The sequence below is a fragment of the Nerophis ophidion genome, linkage group LG07, assembly GCF_033978795.1.
Source record: "Nerophis ophidion isolate RoL-2023_Sa linkage group LG07, RoL_Noph_v1.0, whole genome shotgun sequence".
Classification (NCBI taxonomy): Eukaryota; Metazoa; Chordata; class Actinopteri; order Syngnathiformes; family Syngnathidae; genus Nerophis; species Nerophis ophidion.
The window spans coordinates 53,269,657-53,293,692 of NC_084617.1; the positions used below are offsets into that span (position 1 = coordinate 53,269,657).

Consider the following 24,036-nt stretch of genomic DNA (forward strand, 5'->3'; position numbering starts at 1 on the left):
AACCTACCGATTTTAGGGCGGACACTCTAACCACTAGGCCACTGAGTAGGTGGCCTAGTGGTCGACACAACATGTACTAAACAAAAACAAAGTTACACCAGCGGTTCACTCGCTTATTTGCACTTATCAAGAGAGACGCTAGTATGCTACATTAGCTAAAGTCAACATTGTGATAACATTTCGAGTACTTAAACAATTACAATAGAGGACAGTGGCTCACTCATTTGCAAAAGATGCCGAAATAAATTACCGGCTAATGTGTCTAATACATCCAATATGGTGCAGCATTTGTGGCATCACCACCCAGCTTTACCCGGCAAAGCAAAGGTAAGACATAATAACAGTTAAATTATGGTAGTGGCAAGTTACTTACTGAAGAATTGAGATGGTAAAGAGTTAAATATGGAAGTATCACTTACAACCAGTACCTCAGTGTTGAGTCAGTTCAGTGTAAACAAACAGCAACAGGTTCACTTGTCAGTGGCTTTATTCAGTGACATTTAACGTTCGATTAATTTTTCCCCTGTGTTGAATAAACTATAGGCATTGTAAATTAATATAGCAAGTGTAAAACACTAACACAACATCAAGATCTTGTAGGATAACCACACTATGTGATTGGATTGAATTATGTGCATTCCAGTTATTATTAACACAGTATTACAAAGAATATTGAAAATGACAAAAAGGCATGAATGACAGTTGATGACAATAACACTTGAGTTTATGAGTAGCATTTTTCCACTGGATCAATACAGTTAATGTTAGTCTTATAAATAATACAATAATAATAAGTGTTTTTATTTATTATTTTGTACTGTTATTATAATGTTATTAATTATTATTGTTATTACTGACAGTAATAAATAACATCAACATCGCTCGTGTCTGATTTTATAATTTTTTGTTGTGAAACTAATCTATACCTAATAATTGTGTAACTGTGATTACTCCGACTATAATCGTACAGTCAAAAATCTATAATTGTTGCATCCCTAACAGGATACACCTCTTTGCTATGTGCTGTCTGATAGCTGCATTGATGTTGGTTGGCCATGTTGATGTGAGAGCAACATAAGGGAATGCTAATGTTCCACATCGAGCATCTCCACTATGTGCAGCACAAGGATGTGATTTGTGTTGCCTTCTGACACCTGCTACGCTCTGTGAAATACCCCTCAGTGTCATCGTGTGTGTGTGTGCCTGTGTTTGAAGAAAGAGAGGGGGTTTGTCAGTAGTGTCGTGCGAGAATGCGGCGGGTAGGTCTCAATAGTTGTCCTGTTCTGGTGGAAGTGTTGAAATCTCAAAGTGCGTTGCCTCACAGTCGTTCTTCACTGGCTAGCTTTATGTCCTAGCTAAAGCTGCCAGTTGAAGAGCTGTTGTGTGTAACCATGACAACAGATCTCTCCACACCAGGGGATGGGGCAGGGGAGAACTGTAACTTGGCAAATTCATGTACTGTATGTGTTAAAATTATCACTCATGTTCCTTTATGAAGTCATTACTAGAGTAGTTGTTTTGTCCGATGTTGTCCATACTTGTTTTTAACTAGATGGCATGCATTTAAAGATACGAATAAGTGGTCTTATTTTTTTATGTACACTACTTTAGTTTTTCCTATCTGGCTTGTGCAAAATGTATTTCGATAATTTGAATTGAATGGAATTCTCTCCGTTCCAGAGGATTTTCAACTGTAACTGGAGGAAGTGGAATGAAAGTCATTGCCATTTAGAGAAATTCCCTTTATCCAAGTACTCGAAATAATTTGTCATGTGTCAGGAAGATTTTGGCTTAATTACTTAAATTAGTTTACAAACACTAAAGTTAAACCTCATGTTCCCTCCATTTTGAGTACCCATTTGTAATATTCTTTTCACTTCAAAATGAACAAGAAATGACACAATGTTGGTCAATGCAATAATTTATTCAATCAAATTTGTCAATTGAGAGGCTTTCAAACAAATGTCTTAAAAGGGTTTGGCAACCATTTTGAGTTCTAGGATGAAGTGAAACATTATAGCAAATTAAGTATTTCTCTACTATTTTCCCCAATTTATAAGTTATAATACATAAAAATAATATCTGACTTATAGAATTTTTTTTCATTTGCTGTAATTAAAATGTAATGTGTACAAGTATTAATAATATTTCTATAAAATATATGAACCAGTCATGTATGGACTATACTATTCTGGAATACACCAACAATATTAATTGGGACTTCCTTGAATTTTGATTTTGCTTCTTTCAATTCAAATTGCAATTCTACTTTCTATTTGCCACCTCATTTAAAATTCATAGAATAGATTGGAATTCGAGTGACATTTTTCAATTTAATTCAGAATTTGGCACACACCTGTTTCTTGTTGATTAACTCTGAAAAATACTTGTGTTGTACGTAATTTATGTGATATTTTCCTACTTCTGCATGCCTCACAAATTGTGTATTTTATATTACAGGTGTTATGGACTATCTATCTGCTGAGATATCCACCTCCAAGCAGAAGAAGTTCAGCCTTGTGACCTTTGTGGACACACCAGGCTTAGTGGATGGGGACATGATCTACCCTTTTAATGTTAACAGCGCCATCACATGGTTAGGTAAGTCCTCTGTATAGCGGAAAATGGGCACTATATATATATATTTTGTAAGGTTTCATTGTTTCTTTGTTGTGCAGGAGAGCAGTCGGACCTGATATTTGTGTTCTTTGACCCCATGGGTCAGGCGCTGTGCAAGCGCACGCTGAACATTGTGGAGAAGCTGAGTGAGAAGTGTGGGGACAAGCTGTTGTTCTACCTCAGCAAAGCTGACGAAGCTGGAAAGGAAACCGATCGACAAGTGCGTAAGCTGACAGCGTGTTTTAACTTTGGTCATTTAAAAAAAACGTCAGCTAATTGATCCCAAAATAATTTTTATGTGCAGAGAGTGATGATGCAGATTGTCCAGGAATTGTGCCGCCGCCCAGGTCTCAACAAATGTGGTTTTGAAATGCCAACAATATATATCCCTAACCCGCAGAAGGTAGGTGTTTGCTCACATTCTTTACAATGCATGTACCCAAACCAGCCACAACATTTTGACTACTTTTACAATCTAATTATCAAATACAACAGGGGTGTTCAAAATGCAGCCCATAGGCCATTTTCGCTTCGCAGCTAGTTTTTTATTGGCCCTTGACATGTTCTGAAAAATCAAATAATTCATTAAAGGCATATTTTATATATAACACTACCATTATTTGCTTGGTCACATACTGTATAAATCAAAAGTGTACATAAACAATGTAGATTCATTTTAGATCAACTCTACAAAATGTATCTAAGTGGTCCCCCATGTTCCTTTATTTTTCAGTATGTTGCCCTTTATAAAAACATTTTTTGTACAGTCCTGAATTACAAGAACTCTATCGTAAATGTTACTTTGACAAATATGTTGCTCATTTAAAGGCTGAATTTAATAAAATGTAGCTTGCAATTGTGTACATTTGCACTGTATCACACTGGGCGCTTTTTCTAATATTTGGTCTTTTTTAATGTACAGTAATCGCTCTTTTATCGCTGTTAATTGGTTACACACATGACCGCGATAAATTAATTTGCACTAATGTAGGAATCATCAATTATTAATAAAATATTTTCATGGTTCTAGCAACAAAAAAAACTGTCTCCAACCTTCTAAATAAATACTCCTCCCTAAGTGCTACCTTACCGTAGTGGAGGAGTTTGCGTGTCCCACTGATCCTATGTTGTCCGGGGATTCAAAGCCTCTGGGAGGGTCTTCCATGACAAACAGGTCCTGGGTGCGGAACCCGACAAAGAGCAGCTCAAAGACTTCCGTGAATAAGAAAAAAATTGAGGACCAAGGTTTGCCTCACCTGGATGCGGGTCACTGGAGCCCCCCTCTGGAGCCAGGCCTGGAGGTAGGGCTCGATGGCGAGCGCCTGGTGGCCGGGCCTGCCTCCATGGGGCTCGGCTGGGCACAGTCTGAAGCGGCAACATGGGTCCTCCCTTCAATGGCCTCACAACCCATAGAAGTTGGGTGCTTTGTGAGCTGAGCGGCAGTCGAAGGCAGGGCCCTTGGCGGTCCGATCCTCGGCTACAGAAGCTAGCTCTTGGGAAGTGGAACATCACCTCACTAGGGGGGAAGGAGCCTGAGCTGGTGAGCGAGATAGAGAAGTTCCGGCAGGATCTAGTCTGTTTCACTTCGGCACATAGCAAGGGCTCTGGAACCAGTTCTCTCGATAGGGGATGGACTGTCTTCCACTCTGGCGTTGCCAGCAGTGTGAGTTGACGGGCAGAGGTGGAAATGCTTGTTGCCCCGCGGCACGGAGCCTGCACGTTCGAGTTTAACCCAGTAGACGAAAGGGTATCTACTCACCGCCTCCAGGTGCGGGGACGGGTTTACGCACCAAACACAGTTCAGAGTACCCGCCCTTTTGGGAGTCCTTAGAGGGAGTACTGGAGAGTGTTCCCTCTGGTGATTCCCTTGTTCTCCTTGGGAAAACCTCAAGAGGCGTGATTGAGAGAAACGGCCGCCCTGATCTGAACCAGAGTAATGTTTTGTTATTGAACTTCTATGCTCGTCAGATTGTCCGTAACAAACAGCATGTTCAAACATAAGTATGACAATATTTGCACTTGGCACCAGGACACCCTAAACCGCAGTTTGATGATCGACTCTGTGGTTGTGTCATCAGATTTGTGGTCAGTCAGATGAAGAGAGGGGTCGATCACCACCTGATTGTGAGTCGGCTTTGATGGTGTGGGAAGATGCCGGACAGACCTGGCAGGCCCTAACATATTGTAAGGGTCTGCTGGTAACGTATGGCAGAGTCTCCAGTTAGATAGAGTTTCAATTCCCACCACCGGGAGAACTTTGAACATGGTATGGATTTTGAGTCCGAGTGGGCCATTTTCTGTGTCACTATTGCTGAGACAGCTGATTGGAGCTGTGGCTGCAAGGTGGTAGGTGCCTGCCGTGGTGGTAATCCCAGAACCCGCTGGTGGACACAAACGGTGAGGAATGTTATTAAGCTTATGGAGTGCTATCTGGTCCTGTTTGCTCATGGGACTCCGGGGGAAGCGGATAGGTACCGACAGGCCAAGCGGTGTTTGGCTTCAGTGGTCGCGGACGCAAAAACTCTGACATGGGGGGAGTTCGGAGAAGCCATGGATAACGACTTCCGAATGGCTTCAAAGCGATTCTGGAGCACCATCCGCCGCCACAGGAGGGTGAAGCAGTGCACTGTCAACACCGTGTGTGGTGTGGATGATGTGCTGCTGACGTCGACTGTGGATGTTGTGGATCGGTGGAAGGAATACTTCGACGACCTCCTTAATCCCACCTGCACACCTTATAATGAGGAAGCAGTGCCTGGGGACTCTGCGGTGGGGCTATTTCCTATTTCTGGAGCTGAGGCTGCCGAGATAGTTAAGTTCCTTGAGGCTCTGGATGCTGTGGGGCTGTCGTGGTTGACAAGACTCTGCAGCATTGTGTGGACATCGGGGGCGCTGCCTCTGGATTGAGAGAATGGGGTGGTGGTTCCTCTATTTAAAGGGGAACCGGAGTGGTGTGGTCCAACTATCGTGAGATCACACTCCTCAGACTTCCTGGTAAGGTCTATTCAGGTGTACTGGAGAGGAGGCTGTGTCGGATAGTCGAACCTCAGCTTCAGGAGGAGCAGTGTGGTTTTTGTTTTGGTCGTGGAACTGTGGACCAACTCTTTACTCTCGGCAGGATCCATGAGGGTGCATATGAGTTTTCCCAACCAGTCGACATGTCAGTGCCAACGTGTTTAGTGGTCAAAGTTCTTCTATACAACAGGAGCACTGCAGTGTTTTCAGAAACCTGCTGCAAAAATGTTTGTTCCCAAGTTTTGAATTGAACTCGAGGGCCGTTTTGGTATCATTCCTGGGCAGGATTTGGCCCATGGGACCCCAGATGAATAGTCCTGAATTACACTTTTTAGTCACCCTTACACTCTTTTAATCCAATATTGTAACGCTGCCTAAGGCTTGATCTTGTTTGGTCTCATCACGTGGCCCATATTACTTTAATATCTATATTTTTAGTCTATTTAGCCAGTTTTTGCTTGAAAATGCTTAATTTAGGGCAAAAATGTTGTAGGATATCCTTAATCAAAGAAAAACATATGTGATTTGGTGAAGCCGCAATATTTCAAGTTTGGTGTGGCGAAATGTGAAACCAAAATATTAGGAACGGTCACAAAAACCACTACACGGAAGATGTTATTCAATAATACTGTGATTCAATCAAAATTGAGCATAAATATCTTTTTAAACCTTAGGGAATTTTTTTGTTCTTTTAGGTACATTTGAGCTCTATTTTTGGCCACAAGTTCAGTTGTGTTAGTCTGATTAGAATCATTTTTTTCTTAATAAGGTTTATCATGCTCAATTTTAATATATTTATTTACAAGTCTTTAAAATATCGACGATACACTGGGAAATAATTTTTGTCCAGTTAAGTCCCGCCAGGATGAAAAGTCCCCACGGAGTTAAACATGTATAAAAAACTTTGATTCATATTTGTTAAATTTTTTTCTGCTCAAATATTTTAATAAACTTTATTCCTAAATACAAATGGCAAACATGTCACTGCAGAAAAGCCAATCCTGCATCAAAGCCGTGCACACATACAGAAGCATTCTTAGAGAAGTAATGAACAATTTGCCGTCATGTTGTAATGATAGAATCTATATATTTAATAAAAAATAATGCTTATTGTCCAAATGGCTACTGTTAGCTAACGACAACCAAAGCTAATGCGCATGCATGTGTTACGCACGTATGTAGTTTCGTCATATAGCCGTAAGACGGTTGAATATAACGCTTAAAAAACATCGGAAAGTTAGCGGCCTTTAGGCATCTGAAGAGTTGCCAAAAGCCTCTTTAACTGCTATTTAATTACATATGCCCCAGAGGGTGAAATGCAAAATGTTTGACACAGCTCTTGTAATGGTCATCTGTGTGTATAAAATCAAATAATGAAACAATAATAGAGCCGTCTTGAAAATCACATGAGTTCATTTTTTAGGACCGTGTGCACCATGTTTTTTTCCTGTAGTGTTGTTTTTTATTAAATACCATATCCTGTTCTAGCTAGAGGTCTGGATTTAAGCATTAGATGTCCTTGAGGTCAAATACCATTGATTAGGAATGCAATCTATTTCCTGTGTGCTGCTGATGGCTAGAAGAAGAACATTTATTTTAATGCAATAAGATGAGAGCACAGGCCGTTGGTCATCCCCCTTTGACAGTGGCCCTAAATCATAGCACCATGCTGATTTAAAGCTGCAAAGACCCAATCAGCATCCTCTATTTATGATACCATTTGTGTCCAGACTACCTGAACTAAGTTCTGCTTCTGCCACACTAAAGTGCATGTGCCACCCACACCGAAACTGAAACGTATGTGTCTCGCTCAGCCAAACCGCTGTGTGAACCAAATCGACGGAGTTTGTCAGACCATCGAAAAGACCATCAACCAGGCTGTGCAGAGAACTTTGGACCAGTTAGAAAAAGACTGTGATCTAATTTGCTTTACCATCAGCAGCAGACTACAACAGGACAGGTGAGACGCCTCAACTACAACATAACACAAAGCAGGTTATATGTGAGAGTATGATATTGTATTTATCCCCTCTTGTATAACCTGCAGAACTGATGCCTCATACAACAAAAGCGTTCGACTGCACTCGTTCGTATGTGGTGCTATGGGAGTTGTCCTTCCTCTGCTCTTCATTCTCAGTTTCATTCTGAGCACTTTCCCCAAGGAGCAGCTGAGTAATCTGATGGGAGAGGGGCTGGCACACACCCTTTCTGTCTGTACAGTGAGTCCCTTAGTTCATACTCATTAGGGTCTCTTATAGTTAAAAAGGGCTGCAATCATTTGTATCTCCCAATATGATGCAGCCTTAAACATTTTGGGTATACAAACACGTGAAAACTTGATATTTGCCGCAAAGCTAATCTACTAAACTTGTGTACAGAAGGCTGTGTTTCTTAATTGAGCAAAATAGCAAACGCAATCCATTTACCGTGTCTGCCTTCATGTATACGCAGAATATATGGTGATTATCAGAACGTCTATATTTAGTACGCCTCTGCAAGTTGGCACAATTACACACACATGGCTGTGAGAAGTAGGCGATCAGGCTATGAAGACAGATGATTGAGAGATAGAGAATATCCCATCTTTGTGGGTGTCTCCATAAAGTATTTGGACTGTCAGAAATACAAATATTAGACATATTGTTTATTCAGCAATATAATTTTATAATATCATAAGTGCTAGATAAATTAAAAGTGAACTGCCCTTTTTTAAAATGTTGTCTATCGTTCACAATCTTGGAACACAGAATGTATAAAAAAAAATACATCTCTCAACCTAACTATACTGAACAAAAATATAAACGCAAAACTTTGGTTTTTGCTCCCATTTTCCATGAGTTCAATTTTTACTACATACACAACACACCTATTCCTCTCAAATATTGTTCAGAAATCTGTCTAAATTTGTGTTAGTAAGCATTTCTTATTTGCTAAGATAATCCATCCCACCTCACAGGTGTGGCATATCAAGATGCTGATTAAACAGCATGGTTATTGCACAGGTGTGGCTTAGGTTGCCCACAATAAAAGGCCACTCTGAAATGTGGAGTTTTGCTTTTTGGGGTCAGAAAAGCAGTCAGTATCTGGTGTGACTACTATTTGCGTAATGCAGTGCAACACATCTTCTTTGCATATAGTTGTTGATTGTGGCCAGTGGATTGTTGGTCTACTCCTGTTCAATGGCTGAGCGAAGTTGTTGGGTATTGGCAGGAACTGGAGCACACTGCGGTATACGCCGATCCACAGCATCCCTAATATGCTCAATGGGTGACATGTCCTGTGAGTATGCTGACCATGCAAGAACTGGGATGTTTTTAACTTCTCGGCATTGTGTACAGATCATTGCAACATGTGTCGTGCATTGTCATGCTGCAAAATAAGGTGATGTCTCGGACGAATGGCACAACAATGGGCCTGAGGATTTCGTCACGGTATCTCTGTGCATCCAAAATGCCATAAATAAAATGCACTTACGTTTGTTGTCCATGACATACGCCTGACCATACCATAACCCTACCCCCACCATGGGCCACTCAAATCACATTGACATCAGACAACAGTTCTCCCACTCGATGCCACACACACGTTCTGTTATTTGCTCTGAACAGTGAAAACTGGGATTCATCTGTGATTAGAACACCTCTCCAATGCGCCAGACATCATCAAATGTGAACATTAGCCCACTCAAGTCAGTCAAGATGTCTAAGAGATAGGTCGAGACCCCGATGAGGACGACGAGCATGCAGATGAGCTTCCCTGAGACAGTTCCTCACAGTTTGTGCAGAAATTATATGGTTACGCAAACCAATCGTTGTCCGAGTGACTTGTCTCAGACAATCATAGTGGTGCACATGCTGGATGTAGAGCTCCTGGGCTGGTGTGGTTACACGGGGTCTGCAGATGTGAGGCTGGTTGGACGTACTGCCTAAATATCTGAAACGCTTTTGGAGACAGTTCATGGTAGAGAAATGAACATTCAATTCACGGGCAACAGCTCTGGCGGCCATTACTGCAGTCAGCATGCCAACTGAACGCTCCCTCAAAACTTGCGACATCTGTGGCATTGTGCTGTGTGATAAAACACAGTGGCTTTTTATTGTGGGCCGCTAAAGGCACACCTGTGCAATAAACTTGGTGTTTAATCAGCATCTTTATATGCCACATCAGTGAGGTGGGATGGAGTATCTTGGCAAATAAGAAATGCTCACTAAAACAGATTGACAGATTTGTGAACAATATTTGAGAGGAATAGGTCATTTGTGTATATACTAAACATTTTAGATCTTTGAGTTCAAGTCATGAAAAATGGAAGCAAAAACAAGTGTTGCATTTATTTTTTTGTTCAGTGTAAATAAAAGTCCACTTACAGCAGAGCCAAAGGTAGGGCCTCCATTCCGCCCATAGAACCCAATAAATAACCATCCAAAAACCGCCAACAAAACTTCCTTTACATTTTCTGTCCTAAATATTAACAAACTAGTGATATTGTTAATATAAGCGCTAACGCAGACAAACTATAACAGCGCCGTGATCACAAGCTTGTGTGTTTGTATTAACATCACTGAGTGGTAAACTGCTTCCTTGCTCATGAAAGATTATTCTAGAACATAAATCATTCCTCTCACCTGGATAGTAAAATGATGAGAACGTATTCTGACAAATTGGTACACTTTTACAGCCAATTTAGACCGGACAATGGCAAGAACAACACGAAAAAAAGCTTGGTTTCACCCCCCCTTTTTAGCGGAATTATAAGTCAATCTTAAACTGGAATATAACAAGATTCTATTAATCAACATCCTAATGACAGCAGACCTTATACAGTAAGTGATGTTTTATTATGTTTGTTGGCTCTCATGAAGTCTGCAGTGAGTGGTAATCTGATGTTGGGAAAAACTAACAAATGTAATGTATTTTTTAAATTAATGCGCCTGGTATTCTTAAAATTATCAAAATACATAAATAATAAATGTTATTATAAATGTGCCCGTTACAATATTGCATATTTACGTACAGCATGTATATAAAACTTCAATATAGGTGTTTGGATGTTTTTTTAGGGCTTTATCACATTTATTTACAATTTAGAATGCATAAAATAATTTATTTATCGGTAATTGGTGTTTTTCACATAGGAAATATATTATATATCCTATATTTAAAAAAAAAAAAAAAGCCTGTCAATATGTAATAGATGTAATATAAAGTCTGGATCATTCCAGATGCACCATTACAACACCCAAAGCGCACTTTCAGCTAACTAAAGTAGGTTATGTTGTCTAGAATAGGTGGTACTTTATAGTTATGTGCTGCATGTTCAACAACACAACGAAAAGCTTCAGGTTGGACCATATGACTCCATAAATGTGAAGGGAAACAAGTGTCTCCATTGTGACAGCCGGCATACACACAAACATCTCATTTAGATAGCGAAGTCTGCACCACATTTGCACTTATCAATTGTACACACAGTTTTAGCAGATTACCTGCAACACACCCACTAAGAGTAGACACAATTTTATAGTTTGCACACGCTATTAAGCTTGTGTTATTTGGATCTTAGTTGATCAGGCCTTTTATTTATTTTTGCATCAAACCTGAGCATTGTTTTTTTGTTTTTTTAATGAAGAATGTGTCTCACAATTTAATTAATGGCTCGTGCTAATGAATTCCCTGTTGTGACTTACAGTATGAGCGCATATAGTTGCATTAGGACCCCCTTTTTCTTCTTTATCCACTTTATAGGGAATTGTGATGTACCTATGGGAGTGGATTCCGGAAGATGGGCAAGTTGTCTTTGTGATCCTTTTTGGAGCCTTTTGTTACCTCCTACTTTTCCTCTCTAAATACTTCTCTGGGTAAGTAACACAAACTATTTTATATAAACCATTAATCTAGTAATCAAAAACAGAAGGACAATGGTTCGATTATACATACAATGCTTAATTCTAAGTTAATGCCATGATGTTCCACTTCTAGTCAAGGAAACAAGACTCTAACAAAGAAGGAGAAGAGAGTGATGACAGAGTACAGTGATTATATCCAGGATATCGTCAAAGCCAAAAAGGTTAGACAGACTCACTAACATTCCGTATATGTCCGCTTTGTAACATAGCATCTTCGATAACCACAGAATTATGATTTTGTTTTTGCTAGCTACAATGGATGACATTTTGTAATATTTATGAAGTAACATCATCCAAAACTACTTATCTGTCTGTGAGTTCAAATGTAGTCATGTTCTAGCATGCAGAATTGTACAAGGAATAGTGCATGCGGGATATGTGGTGTCAAAACCGGGACACAGTAGAAAGTCTAGGGCAGGGCACCATACCGGTTCCCAGGTTCAGTACAAAACTTGTGAGACAAACAACTTTGCAGGAAATTCCAAAATCATTAGAATGCTCCTATTGTGTAGAGGAACTTGGACCACTGTAACACTTTGGCAGATCCTTGCATTGACATTTAACATTGCCAAGCAAACATAAAAAATTGGGGTCCAAACTTGTCATTTACTTAACTGAGGCATTCCTCAAAGCACCCCTCTAAGTCCTTTTTGGGACACTTTTCTGTTAAGTGATTTATGTAATCAAGGTGTTGCTGTAGCTTTTTTTTACTTAAGATGCAGTCAGTAGTCATTTGTTTATTTTCTTTAGTTATACTAGTGGTGTTCTTCAAGGTTCCATTTTAGGTCCTCTACTTTTCATCAGTTGGGCTATTTAACTGGTAGCTTGAGCGTTCAGTTCAAAGAAACTTTTGACGGACTCAGTTTTCTACTTTGCCCACCTGCCCTCAACTAAGTCCTTCTTTAAAATGCTTTGTTTTTTCCCAAATTATATTTGAGGCAAATGTCTTTAAAAACTTAATTGCTTCTACATTGTGTCATTACATGCTGCAAAGTAGTACCTCGGTTTTGTATGCCCCACCTTTTATAATTATTTGTTTTTTGACGTAAATTTTCACAATAACGTTGCCCCGGATTTTGTATACTGCCTGGGCTATTTTATGGCCAAACATCGCAAGTAAGAAAGTAGTTTGCTTACCCACGTATCATTCACGGAATTGAATGCCAAAACAGAGAATCATGCGCAGTCTGTTTGATTTTTGAGTACTGAGTATGACTTCAAAATAACCCAAAATGGGGCTAAAGAGAGTTGCAAGTGTCAGCACTTTAATAAAAAAGGTGAGAAACATGTTTTAAATCAAGAATATTCAATAAAAAACATTTATGTATCCATTTCATTAGTCATTAATGTAATTTTGCATTTTTTTATACGTATAAATCTTTGTTTTTCATAAAGTGTGTTTTAGTTTGTGGGTGTATGAAATGGATAAGTGGATTCACATGATTTCTTATGGGAACAATTGATTGTTTTCCTGTGACCCTTTTGAAATGGAATAATATAAAAAAAACTAGGTACCACTATACATATTTATCTCATAAAGTGTGATTCTTGTGAATGTACCTCTCATAATTCTTTTTTTCCACAGGGTAAATTGTATGAATGGTACCTCCAGCAATGTGCTGCAGAATATGACCTTTGACTCCGGGTAAGCGTCACATGTATGTACAAACCCCGTTTCCATATGAGTTGGGAAATTGTGTTTGATGTAAATATAAACGGAATACAATCATTTGCAAATCATTTTCAACTCATATTCAGTTGAATATGCTACAAAGACAATATATTTGATGTTCAAACTGATAAAAAAAATGTTTTGCAAATAATCATTAACTTTAGAATTTGATGCCAGCAACACGTGACAAAGAAGTTGGGAAAGGTGGCAATAAATACTGATAAATTTGAGGAATGCTCATCAAACATTTATTTGGAACAGCCCGCAGGTGTGCAGGCTAATTGGGAACGGGTGGGTGCCACGATTGGGTATAAAAACAGCTTCCCAAAAAATGCGCAGTCTTTCACAAAGAAGGATGAGGCGAGGTACACCCCTTTGTTCACAACTGCGTGAGCAGTCAAACAGTTTAAGAACAACGTTTCTCAAAGTGCAAATGCAAGAAATTTCGGGATTTCAACATCTACAGTCCGTAATACCATCAGAAGTTTCAGAGAATCTGGAGAAATCACCCTACATTAGTGGCATGGCCGGAAACCAACATTGAATGACCGTGACCTTCGATCCGTCAGACGGCACTGTATCAAAAACCGACATCAATCTCTAAATGATATCACCACATGGGCTCAGGAACACTACAGAAAACCACTGTCCCTAAATTCAGTTTATCGCTACATCTGTAAGTGCAAGTTAAAGCTCTACAAAGCGAAAACCATTTGTCAACAACATCCAGAAACGCCGCTGGCTTCTCTGGGCCCGTGATCATCTAAGATGGACTGATGCAAAGTGGATAAGTGTTCTGTGGTCTGACAATTCCACATTTCAAATTGTTTTTGGAAATATTCGACATTGTGTCATCCGGACCAAAGGGGAAGCGAATCTTTCAGACTGTTATCGACGCAAAGTTCAAAAGCCAGCATCTGGCTTTTGGGGTGCATAAGTGCCCAAGGCATGGGTAACTTACACATCTGTGAAGGCACCATTATTGCTGAAAGTTACATAGAGGTTTTGGAACAACATATGCTGCCATCTAAGCGCCGTCTTTTTCATGGACGCCCCTGCTTATTTCAGTAAGACAATGCCAAGCCACATTCAGCACGTGTTACAACAGCGTGGCTTCGTATCAAAAGAGTGCGGGTCCTTTCCTGGCCCGCCTGCAGTCCAGACCTGTCTCCCATCGAAAATGTGTGGCGCATTATGAAGCGTAAAATACGACAGCGGAGACCCCGGGCTGTTGAACAACTGAAGCTCTACATAAAACAAGAATGGGAAAGAATTCCAGATTTCAAAGCTTCAACAATTAGTTTCCTCAGTTCCCAAATGTTTATTGAGTGTTGTTAAAAGAAAAGGTGATGTAACACAGTGGTGAAAATGCCCTTTCCCAACTATTTTGACACGTGTTGCAGCCATGAAATTCTAAGTTAATTATTATTTGCAAAAAAAAATAAAGTTTATGAGTTTGAACATTAAATATCTTGTCTTTGTAGTGCATTCAATTGAATATGGGTTGAAAAGGATTTGCAAATCATTGTATTCCGTTTATATTTACATCTAACACAATTTCCCAACTCATATGGAAACGGGGTTTGTAAACACAGCGCTGGAAAAAGTGGCTGTGTAGTGTTTGGTGATACACTGGGAAGTTTGTACTTATACTGACAATCATCTACCAAATATTGCGGCCAAAGGCACATTTACCAGTTTTACTAATTAGAAAGTGCCTTTGATTTTCAATATTCTCAAAAGACTGATTATTGAATTCATAATGTGAATTTATTGTTTCAATATTTTGTAGGCCGCTTTACTAAATTTGTTTTCACTTAATTTATTCACATTTTCTATGATGTCTTTATTATACCATCCCCTCAAACTTCATTGCTCTGATTCTCTGTGTCTTTGGAAACAGAAGAATGTGATATTTTAATGGGCCAAGCTGCGACAGTACCTGGGCATTCTAGTTTTTTATTGTCATACCAGTAACACTTCAGTCGTTTTACACTCCCTTGCCACAGCATTAGGTAAACGTGCTTAATTTAACGAGATCAAAAATGTAACCTATAACAAAAATGTTGCCTTAACAATGTTGATGATGATTATAGCGTCAAATTACATCCTGCTGAGTTCTGTATTTTGGTTATCTAATTAAATTGTGGGACTGGGGAAGATTATTACAAACATCTCGGTAGGCTGCATTGCAGTTGTATACAACTACAATAATACACAATAATTTTAAATATAATTAATGTATATAAACATATATATACAGTGGGGGAAAAAAAGTATTTAGTCAGCCACCGATTGTGAAAGTTCTCCCACTTAAAATGATGACAGACGTCCGTAATTTTCATCATAGGTACACTTCAACTGTGAAAGACAGAATGTGAAAAAAAAAATCTGGGAATTCACATTATAGGAATTTTAAATAATGTATTTGTAAATTATGGTGGAAAATAAGTATTTGATCAACCATTCAAAGCTCTCACTGATGGAATGAGGTTTTGGCTCAAAATGTCACGATACATGGCCCCATTCATTCTTTCCTTAACACGGATCAATCGTCCTGTCCCCTTGGCAGAAAAACCACCCCAAAGCATGATGTTTCCACCCCCATGCTTCACATTAGGTAGGGTGTTCTTTGGATTACAACTCAGTGTTCTTCTTCTATTTTGGTTTCATCTGACCACATGACATTCTCCCAATCCTCTGCTGTATCATCCGTGTATCAATTTTGGTATAAACTCAACTCGTCGTGTTTGGAGGAAGAAGAATACTGAGTTGCATCCCAAGAACACCATGCCTACTGTGAAGCATGGGGGTGGAAACATCATGCTTTGGGGCTGTTTTTCTGCTAAGGGCACAGGTCGATTGATCCGTGTTAGAGAAAGAATGAATGGGGCCATGTATCGTGAGATTTTGAGCCAAAACCTCCTTCCATTAGTGAGAGCTTTGAATGGTTGATCAAATACTTAATTTTCACCATAATTTACAAATAAATTATTTAAAATTTCTACAATGTAAATTCCTGTTTTTTTTTTACATTCTGTCTCTCACAGTTGAAGTGTACCTATGATGAAAATTACAGACCTCTGTCATCATTTTAGGTGGGAGAACTTGCACAAACGGTGGCTGGCTAAATACTTTTTTGCCCCACTATATATATATATATATATATATATATATATATATATATATATTTCTAATTTTAATTGACTGTGGATTCATGTGCTGGGTCTCATTACATTGTGCGGGTGTATCTTATTTTGTCCCCAGTGGTTAGTTTTTATCATGTAGTAGTGAAACAACCCCATAGTTATGAGCTTATTCTATGGTGAGGTCGTTTTTACTAGACAAATTAACTTTTGCTCCAAACTGACACAATTTTTTAAACTGGAACATGAGATGCGAGTCAAAAGCTGTGGCTATTTTAGTGTTTGGAAACTAGAAATTTTTTTTAAAAATAAACAAAAGAGAATCAAATATTTGAGTGGCATTGATAACACTGGTTTAAAAAAATATTCATTAAACTATTTTTTTTACACATTAAATAATCATTTGTATTGTGTGTGGTCTGAGTTGGTTGGGCTGAGTTTTGAAAATATTTTCAACAATATTTTTATTTTATGAAACTCATATGTATAGGAATATTTTACTGCCTCAAAATGAAAAATGTCAAACATGAACTTTAAGTCTGTGAAATTCATTAAATATTTTCTACCGACCTTTTTCTTTCCTGTGTTTTGCATTTCAGTGATCATTAGTACAGAATAATGAAGTGTTTAGTGAAGCAGAATAATTTTATTTCAAAGATGTAGTTAAAAAAGCCCTCCGGCTTTGTAGAAAGAACACTTGAGTATCGTACATCACCAATGCCTCTAGTTTATACAGACAGAACCCAAGAAGTAGTAATTTGATAAAACATATATTAAAGCAAGACATTCCTTTCTTTTTGAGAAGTACAGGGTGACCATGCAGGCTACGAACCTCAGTTCCCTGAGTTAGTAACAAAAACATCCCCATGGAGGAGACAGCTATCAGCAATTGGCATCATTAATTATGTCATCATTTTATCAATCAATCAATCAATGTTTATTTATATAGCCCTAAATCACAAATGTCTCAAAGGACTGTACAAACCATTACGACTACGACATCCTCGGAAGAACCCACAAAAGGGCAAGGAAAACTCACACCCAGTGGACAGGGAGAATTCACATCCAGTGGGACGCCAGCGACAATGCTGACTATGAGAAACCTTGGAGAGGACCTCAAATGTGGGCACACACCCCACCCCCCTAGTAATGTTGATGTTGAAGGCAAGCATTAATATGGAATCAAATGAATCAAACTTGATTTGTCCAAACTACTAACAAGACAGTCAATAAACAGAGGTATATTTAAATGTTTAAAGGTTATTTAGTACACTTTAAAGCTGCATGTTTGTGTGTGTGTGTGTTTGACATACACTCATAAGCCACAACATTAGGTACACCTGCATAGAGATTCACTGCTATTTTTGACATTTTTTATTGGGCGCATGTGTACTTAATAAAGTGTCTTGTGAGCATTTCTAGGCAAAAACAAAGATGTGTCATGCAAATATAAGGCCTTCATACAAAAATATGGAGGTAAATTTGTGTCTTTATTACCCAAAGCTTTTTTTGACACTGAATGTACTGTATGTACCTGAATTTTATGCGATCAACCTGATTTTTTTTTACATCCTTCTCTTCAAATATTGCTGAGTATTCAAATAAAGAATGTGAGCAAAATGCATTAATGTTTAAAAATCAATTTTGTAGAAATACCGTGTTAATAAAAATTCAGTGCAGAAATTTTCATAATTCACGACCCACTGCCGATAAGTTAAAATTAAAGCAATCAGTCGTGTATTAGAACCAGCCAATGAGGTGTCAAATTTGCAGTCAAGTGACACTGGTCTTGCGAAGGCAAAGAAGAAGTTTATGCAGCTCTACACACTATGTGTACAACTACCTAGGCACCTCATTGGCTGGTTCTGATACAACATTGATTGCTTCAGTCTTAATTTGCCGGAAGTGAGTGTTGAATTTTGAAGCAACAAATATTCCTGCACTGAATCTTTTTGCACTAAATTTTAAATTTATATAGACAGAATTTTTAAATGCTGTATTTTAACACACTGAATTTTTAAATACACATTTTGCTCACACATTTTTATTCAATGAAATTGTCAGCACACTTTGATGTACAAAAGAATTCAGTTCACACAAACGCAAAAAATTTAGTGACATAAATTCATTTTCAAAAAAAAAGCTTTGGTAATAAAGAGACAAATTAACCCCCATACAAGAACGCCATAATTTCGCTATATAAAAAAGGATCTTCTCAAATAATGTTTCTATTAAGTTACAGTGCATTCAGGATTAAAGCTATATACAGTATTATTAATAAAAAAGAATCAAGGCCCATCCGAGGAAACATGTAAATGGCATCTTGCAGCTGAATCCACTATTGTCTTGAAACATGAAAACCTGGGTCAAAGACATCCTGCTGACTAAAAGCTCTCTCACGTCAGAGAGTCAGTCAGCGACATGTTTTAGTGTCTTGAACAGTCACAGTCCACGGACCGGGATAGCTGCCCTGTGTGTCAGCACCATTTAGTGTCCAAACGCCGAGTGCTTGCCTGGTCTCTGCCCAAGTGAAGTCATTGGGAGCCCTTGTCATTCAACCAGGAAATGTCTCCAGTTCTGCAAGAGAGACACACATTAATATGCAGGTTGTGAGACATTACTTTGAACAACTATTTTAAGTGTTACTACTTGCCAAGAACGCCCACCAATTTTAGTGATTTGGTTCCGCACACGGATTAACACAATTCTGAGTCGAAATAATTACTTTTAAAAGGAGTAAAAAATTTTTTTAGGACCTTCTAGATATGTTCAACATTATGAGAGCCCTCTTGACATTAAGTAACACATTTAAGTCACCTTTACGCACTTTCCATGCAATATAATAATGCTGCCTCAAACTGAGCCAATCAGTGACCACGATACTGAACAGCGCGCTTTGACTGGTTTGGTCTTCTCTAATGGCCAATACTACTGTAGTATTGATATCTTTAGTTCATTTAGCCATGTTCATGCTTGAACATGCTTAATTTAGGTCCTAAACGCCGCCGGCTTTTCTGGGCCCGTGATCATCTAAGATGGACTGATGCAAAGTGGAAAAGTGTTCTGTGGTCTGACAATTCCACATTTCAAATTGTTTTTGGAAATATTCAACATTGTGTTATCCGGACCAAAGGGTAAGCGAACCATCCAGACTGTTATCGACGCAAAGTTGAAAAGTCAGCATCTGTGATGGTATGTGGGTGCATAAGTGCCCAAGGAATGGGTAACTTACACATCTGTGAATGCACCATTATTGCTGAAAGGTACATACAGGTTTTGGAACAACATATGCTGCCATCTAAGCGCCGTCTTTTTCATGGATGCCCCTGCTTATTTCAGCAGGACAATGCCAAGCCACATGCAGCACATGTTACAACAGCGTGGCTTTGTAAAAAAAAGAGTGCAGTTTACTTTCCTGGCCCGCCTGCAGTCCAGACCTGTCTCACATCGAAAATGTGTGGCGCATTATGAAGCGTAAAATACGACAGTGGAGACCCTGGACTGTTGAACGACTGAAGCTCTACAGTACATAAAACAAGAATGGGAAATAATTCCACTTTCAAAGCTTCAACAATTAGTTTCCTCAGTTCCCAAACGTTTATTGAGTGTTGTTAAAAGAAAAGGTGATATAACACAGTGGTGAACATGCCCTTTCCCAACTACTTTGGCATGTGTTGCAGCCATGAAATTCTAAGTTAATTATTACTTGCAAAAAAAAAAAATAAGAGCTTATGAGTTTGAACATCAAATATCTTGTCTTTGTAGTGCATTCAATTGAATATGGGTTGAAAAGGATTTGCAAATCATTGTATTCCGTTTATATTTACATCTAACACAATTTCCCAACTCATATGGAAACGGGGTTTGTAATATACTGCAAAGCCAGCTGACGTCTTTATGTGAAGAGAGACCCGCCAAGTAACCCTCGCTTGGCATGATCATCACAACTTTATGGTAAATATACTGTACAGCTCATTGGTTTAAGTTTTACTATCCAGCTTTTTAACTTCTTTTTACACTTGTATGACAGTTAAGAATGCTAAAAATCACAATACATGAAGTCAACTGCCTCCAGCAAGCCTCCCTCTCTACCTCCGTATACACTTGCATGTCCAAAGGGTAAGTCATTTTATACTTTATGGTTGTGGTTTTAATTGTTTTCCATCATGCATACAGTTACAATATGGCACATCACATCATTCCAGTTTCTCATTACAACATGTCTTAAAATGAGTAGTAAGAAGCAGAGTTTATTTAATCCTACCAATTTTTAATACATTAGTTTGTTTTCTTCCTGTGCTCAATATGTAACACAAACAAATAAGTACCACTAATAATGTTTTCATAAACAAATAGTTGTTTTTTTGATTCACATAATAAGATAAATTAAGTTATCTCAATTATGCTGTATTTATTTAAAAAAAAAAAGTAGTTTAAGATGTTTGTTGGATTTTTCTTCCTTGTACTTTGTAAATACTTAAAAATTGTTTCAACAGTTTTTTAAACTGTATCATATTAGTACATTGTCAAAATAATTCCCCTCCCTCAGTTTCTATTAGTAATTATTTTAAAGAATAATTATTGTACATTTTTGTGTAGCAGGTATATAAGTTTAGCTGTTTGCAAATGCATCAAATCATTTAATTTCTATATTTTTGATTGAAGGGTTTGAATGTTCTCTGTAACCGACATTATTAATACAGTAAAATTGCTATTGTGCATCATAGCTTAAAAGTAATGTAAAGTATTGTTTTATTATTACAGTAATTTCTTCTACTTTAAGTTATCTAAATGAACAGTTATGTTTAATGTTTTCAAATCACAATTCAAATATGATAATTAGTATATAGTTACATACAGTTATTTTCGCACCAAGCAAACTAACCTACTACCCAAGAATGTACAGCAATTCTTCTCGACAAAAGAGGAGAGGAGCCATATAGGAAAATATAATTTAAGACATTTGTACACATGTACAACACTTAAAACATTTAGCATATCAGTATGTGGAATTAAATTATGGCATGGATTCATCAAAGAAGTAAAACAAAGTACTGGTATGATTCAGTTCAAGAAACTGTTCAAACCTCAAATCTTCGCAAAATACAAAGAAGATATAATAAACATCTTGAACATTTTTAGAAAACTCATCTCACAGGTAAACCATAAATTACGTAACTATTTATTTATGAGAACTTGATTTACTGTGTATAAGTCAATTTTTTTATGCATTGAATTTTTTTTTCATATTATATATTCATTCGTTTATTCACGTGTTTATTCACCGTTGTGTTACAAATAGAGAACAAACAAATGAGATAAAACTTCTATGATACAAAAAAGGTATGTCCATATTTTATCTATGCATTTAATAATTGTTCTCTTATTATATATTTATTCGTTTATTCATGTATTTATTCAGCGTTGTGTTACAAAATAGAGAACAAAAAATTGGGATAAAACTTCTATGAAACGAAAAAGGATAGGAATAAATAAGTTCTGTTTCTTACTACTCCTTTTTGGACATACCGTAATGAAACAACTTGAAATATGTGATGCATTACATTGTAATTGTAACTGCATTTTTATGAACTGAATTTTAAAACACTATCATTTGTTAAGTAACACAATATTAAATGCTGAAGTGTAAAATTAGCAAAAAATCTAGCATGCTAATATAGGAATGCTAACAATTTTGCCGCAGGCCATTAAAAAATTAGCTATGTGCCACCACTAGCCCCTGGGCCACACTTTGGACATCCCTGCTCCATAACTAAAAAAATGAAATAACTGGAAATATGTGATGCATTACATTGTAATTGTATTGTATGCATGTTCAAAATGAACTGAAACTAACAGACAATTGTGAAGCAAGTAACATGTAAATCCTCTAAAACAGGGCTGCCCAAAAAGTTCCACTAAGAGCCACAGACTGACAAATCAAAGGCTGCGAGGGCCATTTTGGTAGTTTTCAACTTCAAAACCTGTAAAATATATAGATTTTTTAAAAATAACTAGAAAATGTATATTCAGTAAAAATGTTGTGTTAATGCTGACGAGCCAAAATCGAACTGATATGCTAGCAGCACTGTGGCCAGATAGGTAACAAAAGTATATTAGCAAATTGAGCCAAAAAAAAAAAAAAAAACTACCATGCTAACAGTATAATGCTAATATGCTAACAATAGCATGCTTACAGTTAGAATTAATGAAATACCAAAACACATGACACTGAGGTGTAAACCCACAAAATTACCTAACAAATATTTGTTTTATGCACTGCATTTTTATGAACCGAATTTTAAAACACTGTATCATTTGTCAAGTAACACAATATTAGATGCGCAAGTGTAAAATTAGCAAAAAATCTGGCATGCTAATATTAGAATGCTAACGATTGTGCCGCAGGCCATTAAAAAAATTAGCTATGGGCCACCAATAGCCCCTGGGCTGCACTTTGGACACCCCTGCTCTAAAATGTTAAAGTAGGGCTCAAATAAGGAAACTTCACTACCTTAGCTGGTATTTAACTTGTCATGTGATTCAAGTCACATGCTGGAGTATTCTCCCCCCAATTGTCAAAAAAAGTACAGGACTTAAAGACCATTGTAATCATGACCAGGTTTAAGTATAGGATGGAGACTTACTCCACATCTCGTTTCTTAATCGTCTTTCCGGATCCTAAGACCTCAACCACTCGGGACACAATGGGATCATAATTCATGCTGGCGACCGCAACCACCTCCTCTCCCCTGTAGAAGACCCGGTCACAGAAACAGTAATCACATGAAAATAGCCTGACATCGATTCATAAAAATACTTAATAAAATATACACCTGGGAAAATTGCATTATTCATAACAGAGAGACAGCATAGACTGAAATTATACCAACCTGGTGTAAAATGCGACAAATCTCAATTCATCCAGATCGCCTTGGATGATGACATCATCAAATCCGTCACCATAACCTTAAAAAAAGTAATGTAACGGTGAGTTCTTTAATGTACTGTAGTAGTACATGACTTTACAGCTAGGGGGCAGTGGGCCTCCATACCAGCATATCGTATGGTCTTTCCAAACATGGCTGACCAGAAGTAAGGCACCGTTTTCATCTCAGTGACTCTGCCCATCATGCTGAGAGCTGCTACTCTTCCTGCCAATGAGGTGAATGTATAAAAATAAAAAAATCAATATCACAATTGGTCCCAACAATAATGAGTTATATTGAACACGCCCACCGTGCACATGAGCCATTTGCCAGTGAGGGATGTTGACCTTCTTGTTGTTGCGCGGTGGAAAAGGAAAGGTCACCACATCGCCCCCAGCAAAGACACTGTCCACATTTGTCTGCATCATCTCGGAGACAGATGAAAGCAACAATATGGATTATAGAGACCTTAATATAAGCCTCTCAAAGTGGTGGTAATATAGGTGACACGTCTAGCTAGCATCAATGCTAATGTTACCATTGCTAGTTTTATACAGTACTTTTAGAAGATTTAACATACTAAATATTGACAATGTTTATTACTATTACAAAAACATGTTTTGTTAGTGTTTAGCTTCAACAGGAACATTTTATCAGATAAGATGATGGGGAACTAACCACTGCAGGGCACATGTAAAATTACCTATGACAAAACTTCACAAAGGGATATTTTTTGCTCACTAGATGCA

The 24,036-nt window shown here is 37.9% G+C and overlaps 2 protein-coding genes across 5 annotated transcripts in view; one reads left to right on the forward strand and one right to left on the reverse strand.

Annotated features, from left to right (window-relative positions):
- The window catches only part of LOC133556491 (uncharacterized), a 60,166-nt gene that overhangs the window by 16,628 nt on the left and 19,502 nt on the right, over positions 1-24,036 (forward strand). For 2 of the 3 annotated variants that reach the window (XR_009807528.1, XR_009807529.1), the window contains exons 5-12: positions 2,461-2,601; positions 2,679-2,839; positions 2,924-3,022; positions 7,449-7,594; positions 7,682-7,853; positions 11,380-11,492; positions 11,614-11,701; positions 13,126-13,185. Coding sequence is in view for 1 of the 3 variants with exons in the window: in XM_061906458.1 (XP_061762442.1) it covers positions 2,461-2,601; positions 2,679-2,839; positions 2,924-3,022; positions 7,449-7,594; positions 7,682-7,853; positions 11,380-11,492; positions 11,614-11,701; positions 13,126-13,179 (974 nt within the window). In the remaining 2 variants the exon portion in view is untranslated. Of the gene's footprint in view, positions 1-2,460; positions 2,602-2,678; positions 2,840-2,923; positions 3,023-7,448; positions 7,595-7,681; positions 7,854-11,379; positions 11,493-11,613; positions 11,702-13,125; positions 14,196-24,036 lie in introns of those variants that run through there. The other variant, XM_061906458.1, reaches the window with a different exon arrangement.
- LOC133556489 (apoptosis-inducing factor 3-like) overlaps positions 16,996-24,036 on the reverse strand; it is a 53,713-nt gene continuing 46,672 nt past the window's right edge. The window contains exons 16-20 of one of the 2 annotated variants that reach the window (XM_061906456.1): positions 23,598-23,715; positions 23,414-23,512; positions 23,252-23,327; positions 23,006-23,110; positions 16,996-18,935 (exon numbers count right to left, since the gene is read on the reverse strand). In XM_061906456.1, the coding sequence (XP_061762440.1) occupies positions 18,893-18,935; positions 23,006-23,110; positions 23,252-23,327; positions 23,414-23,512; positions 23,598-23,715 (441 nt within the window). In that variant the 3' untranslated portion in view covers positions 16,996-18,892. The remainder of the gene's footprint in view (positions 18,936-23,005; positions 23,111-23,251; positions 23,328-23,413; positions 23,513-23,597; positions 23,716-24,036) is intronic. The other variant, XM_061906457.1, reaches the window with a different exon arrangement.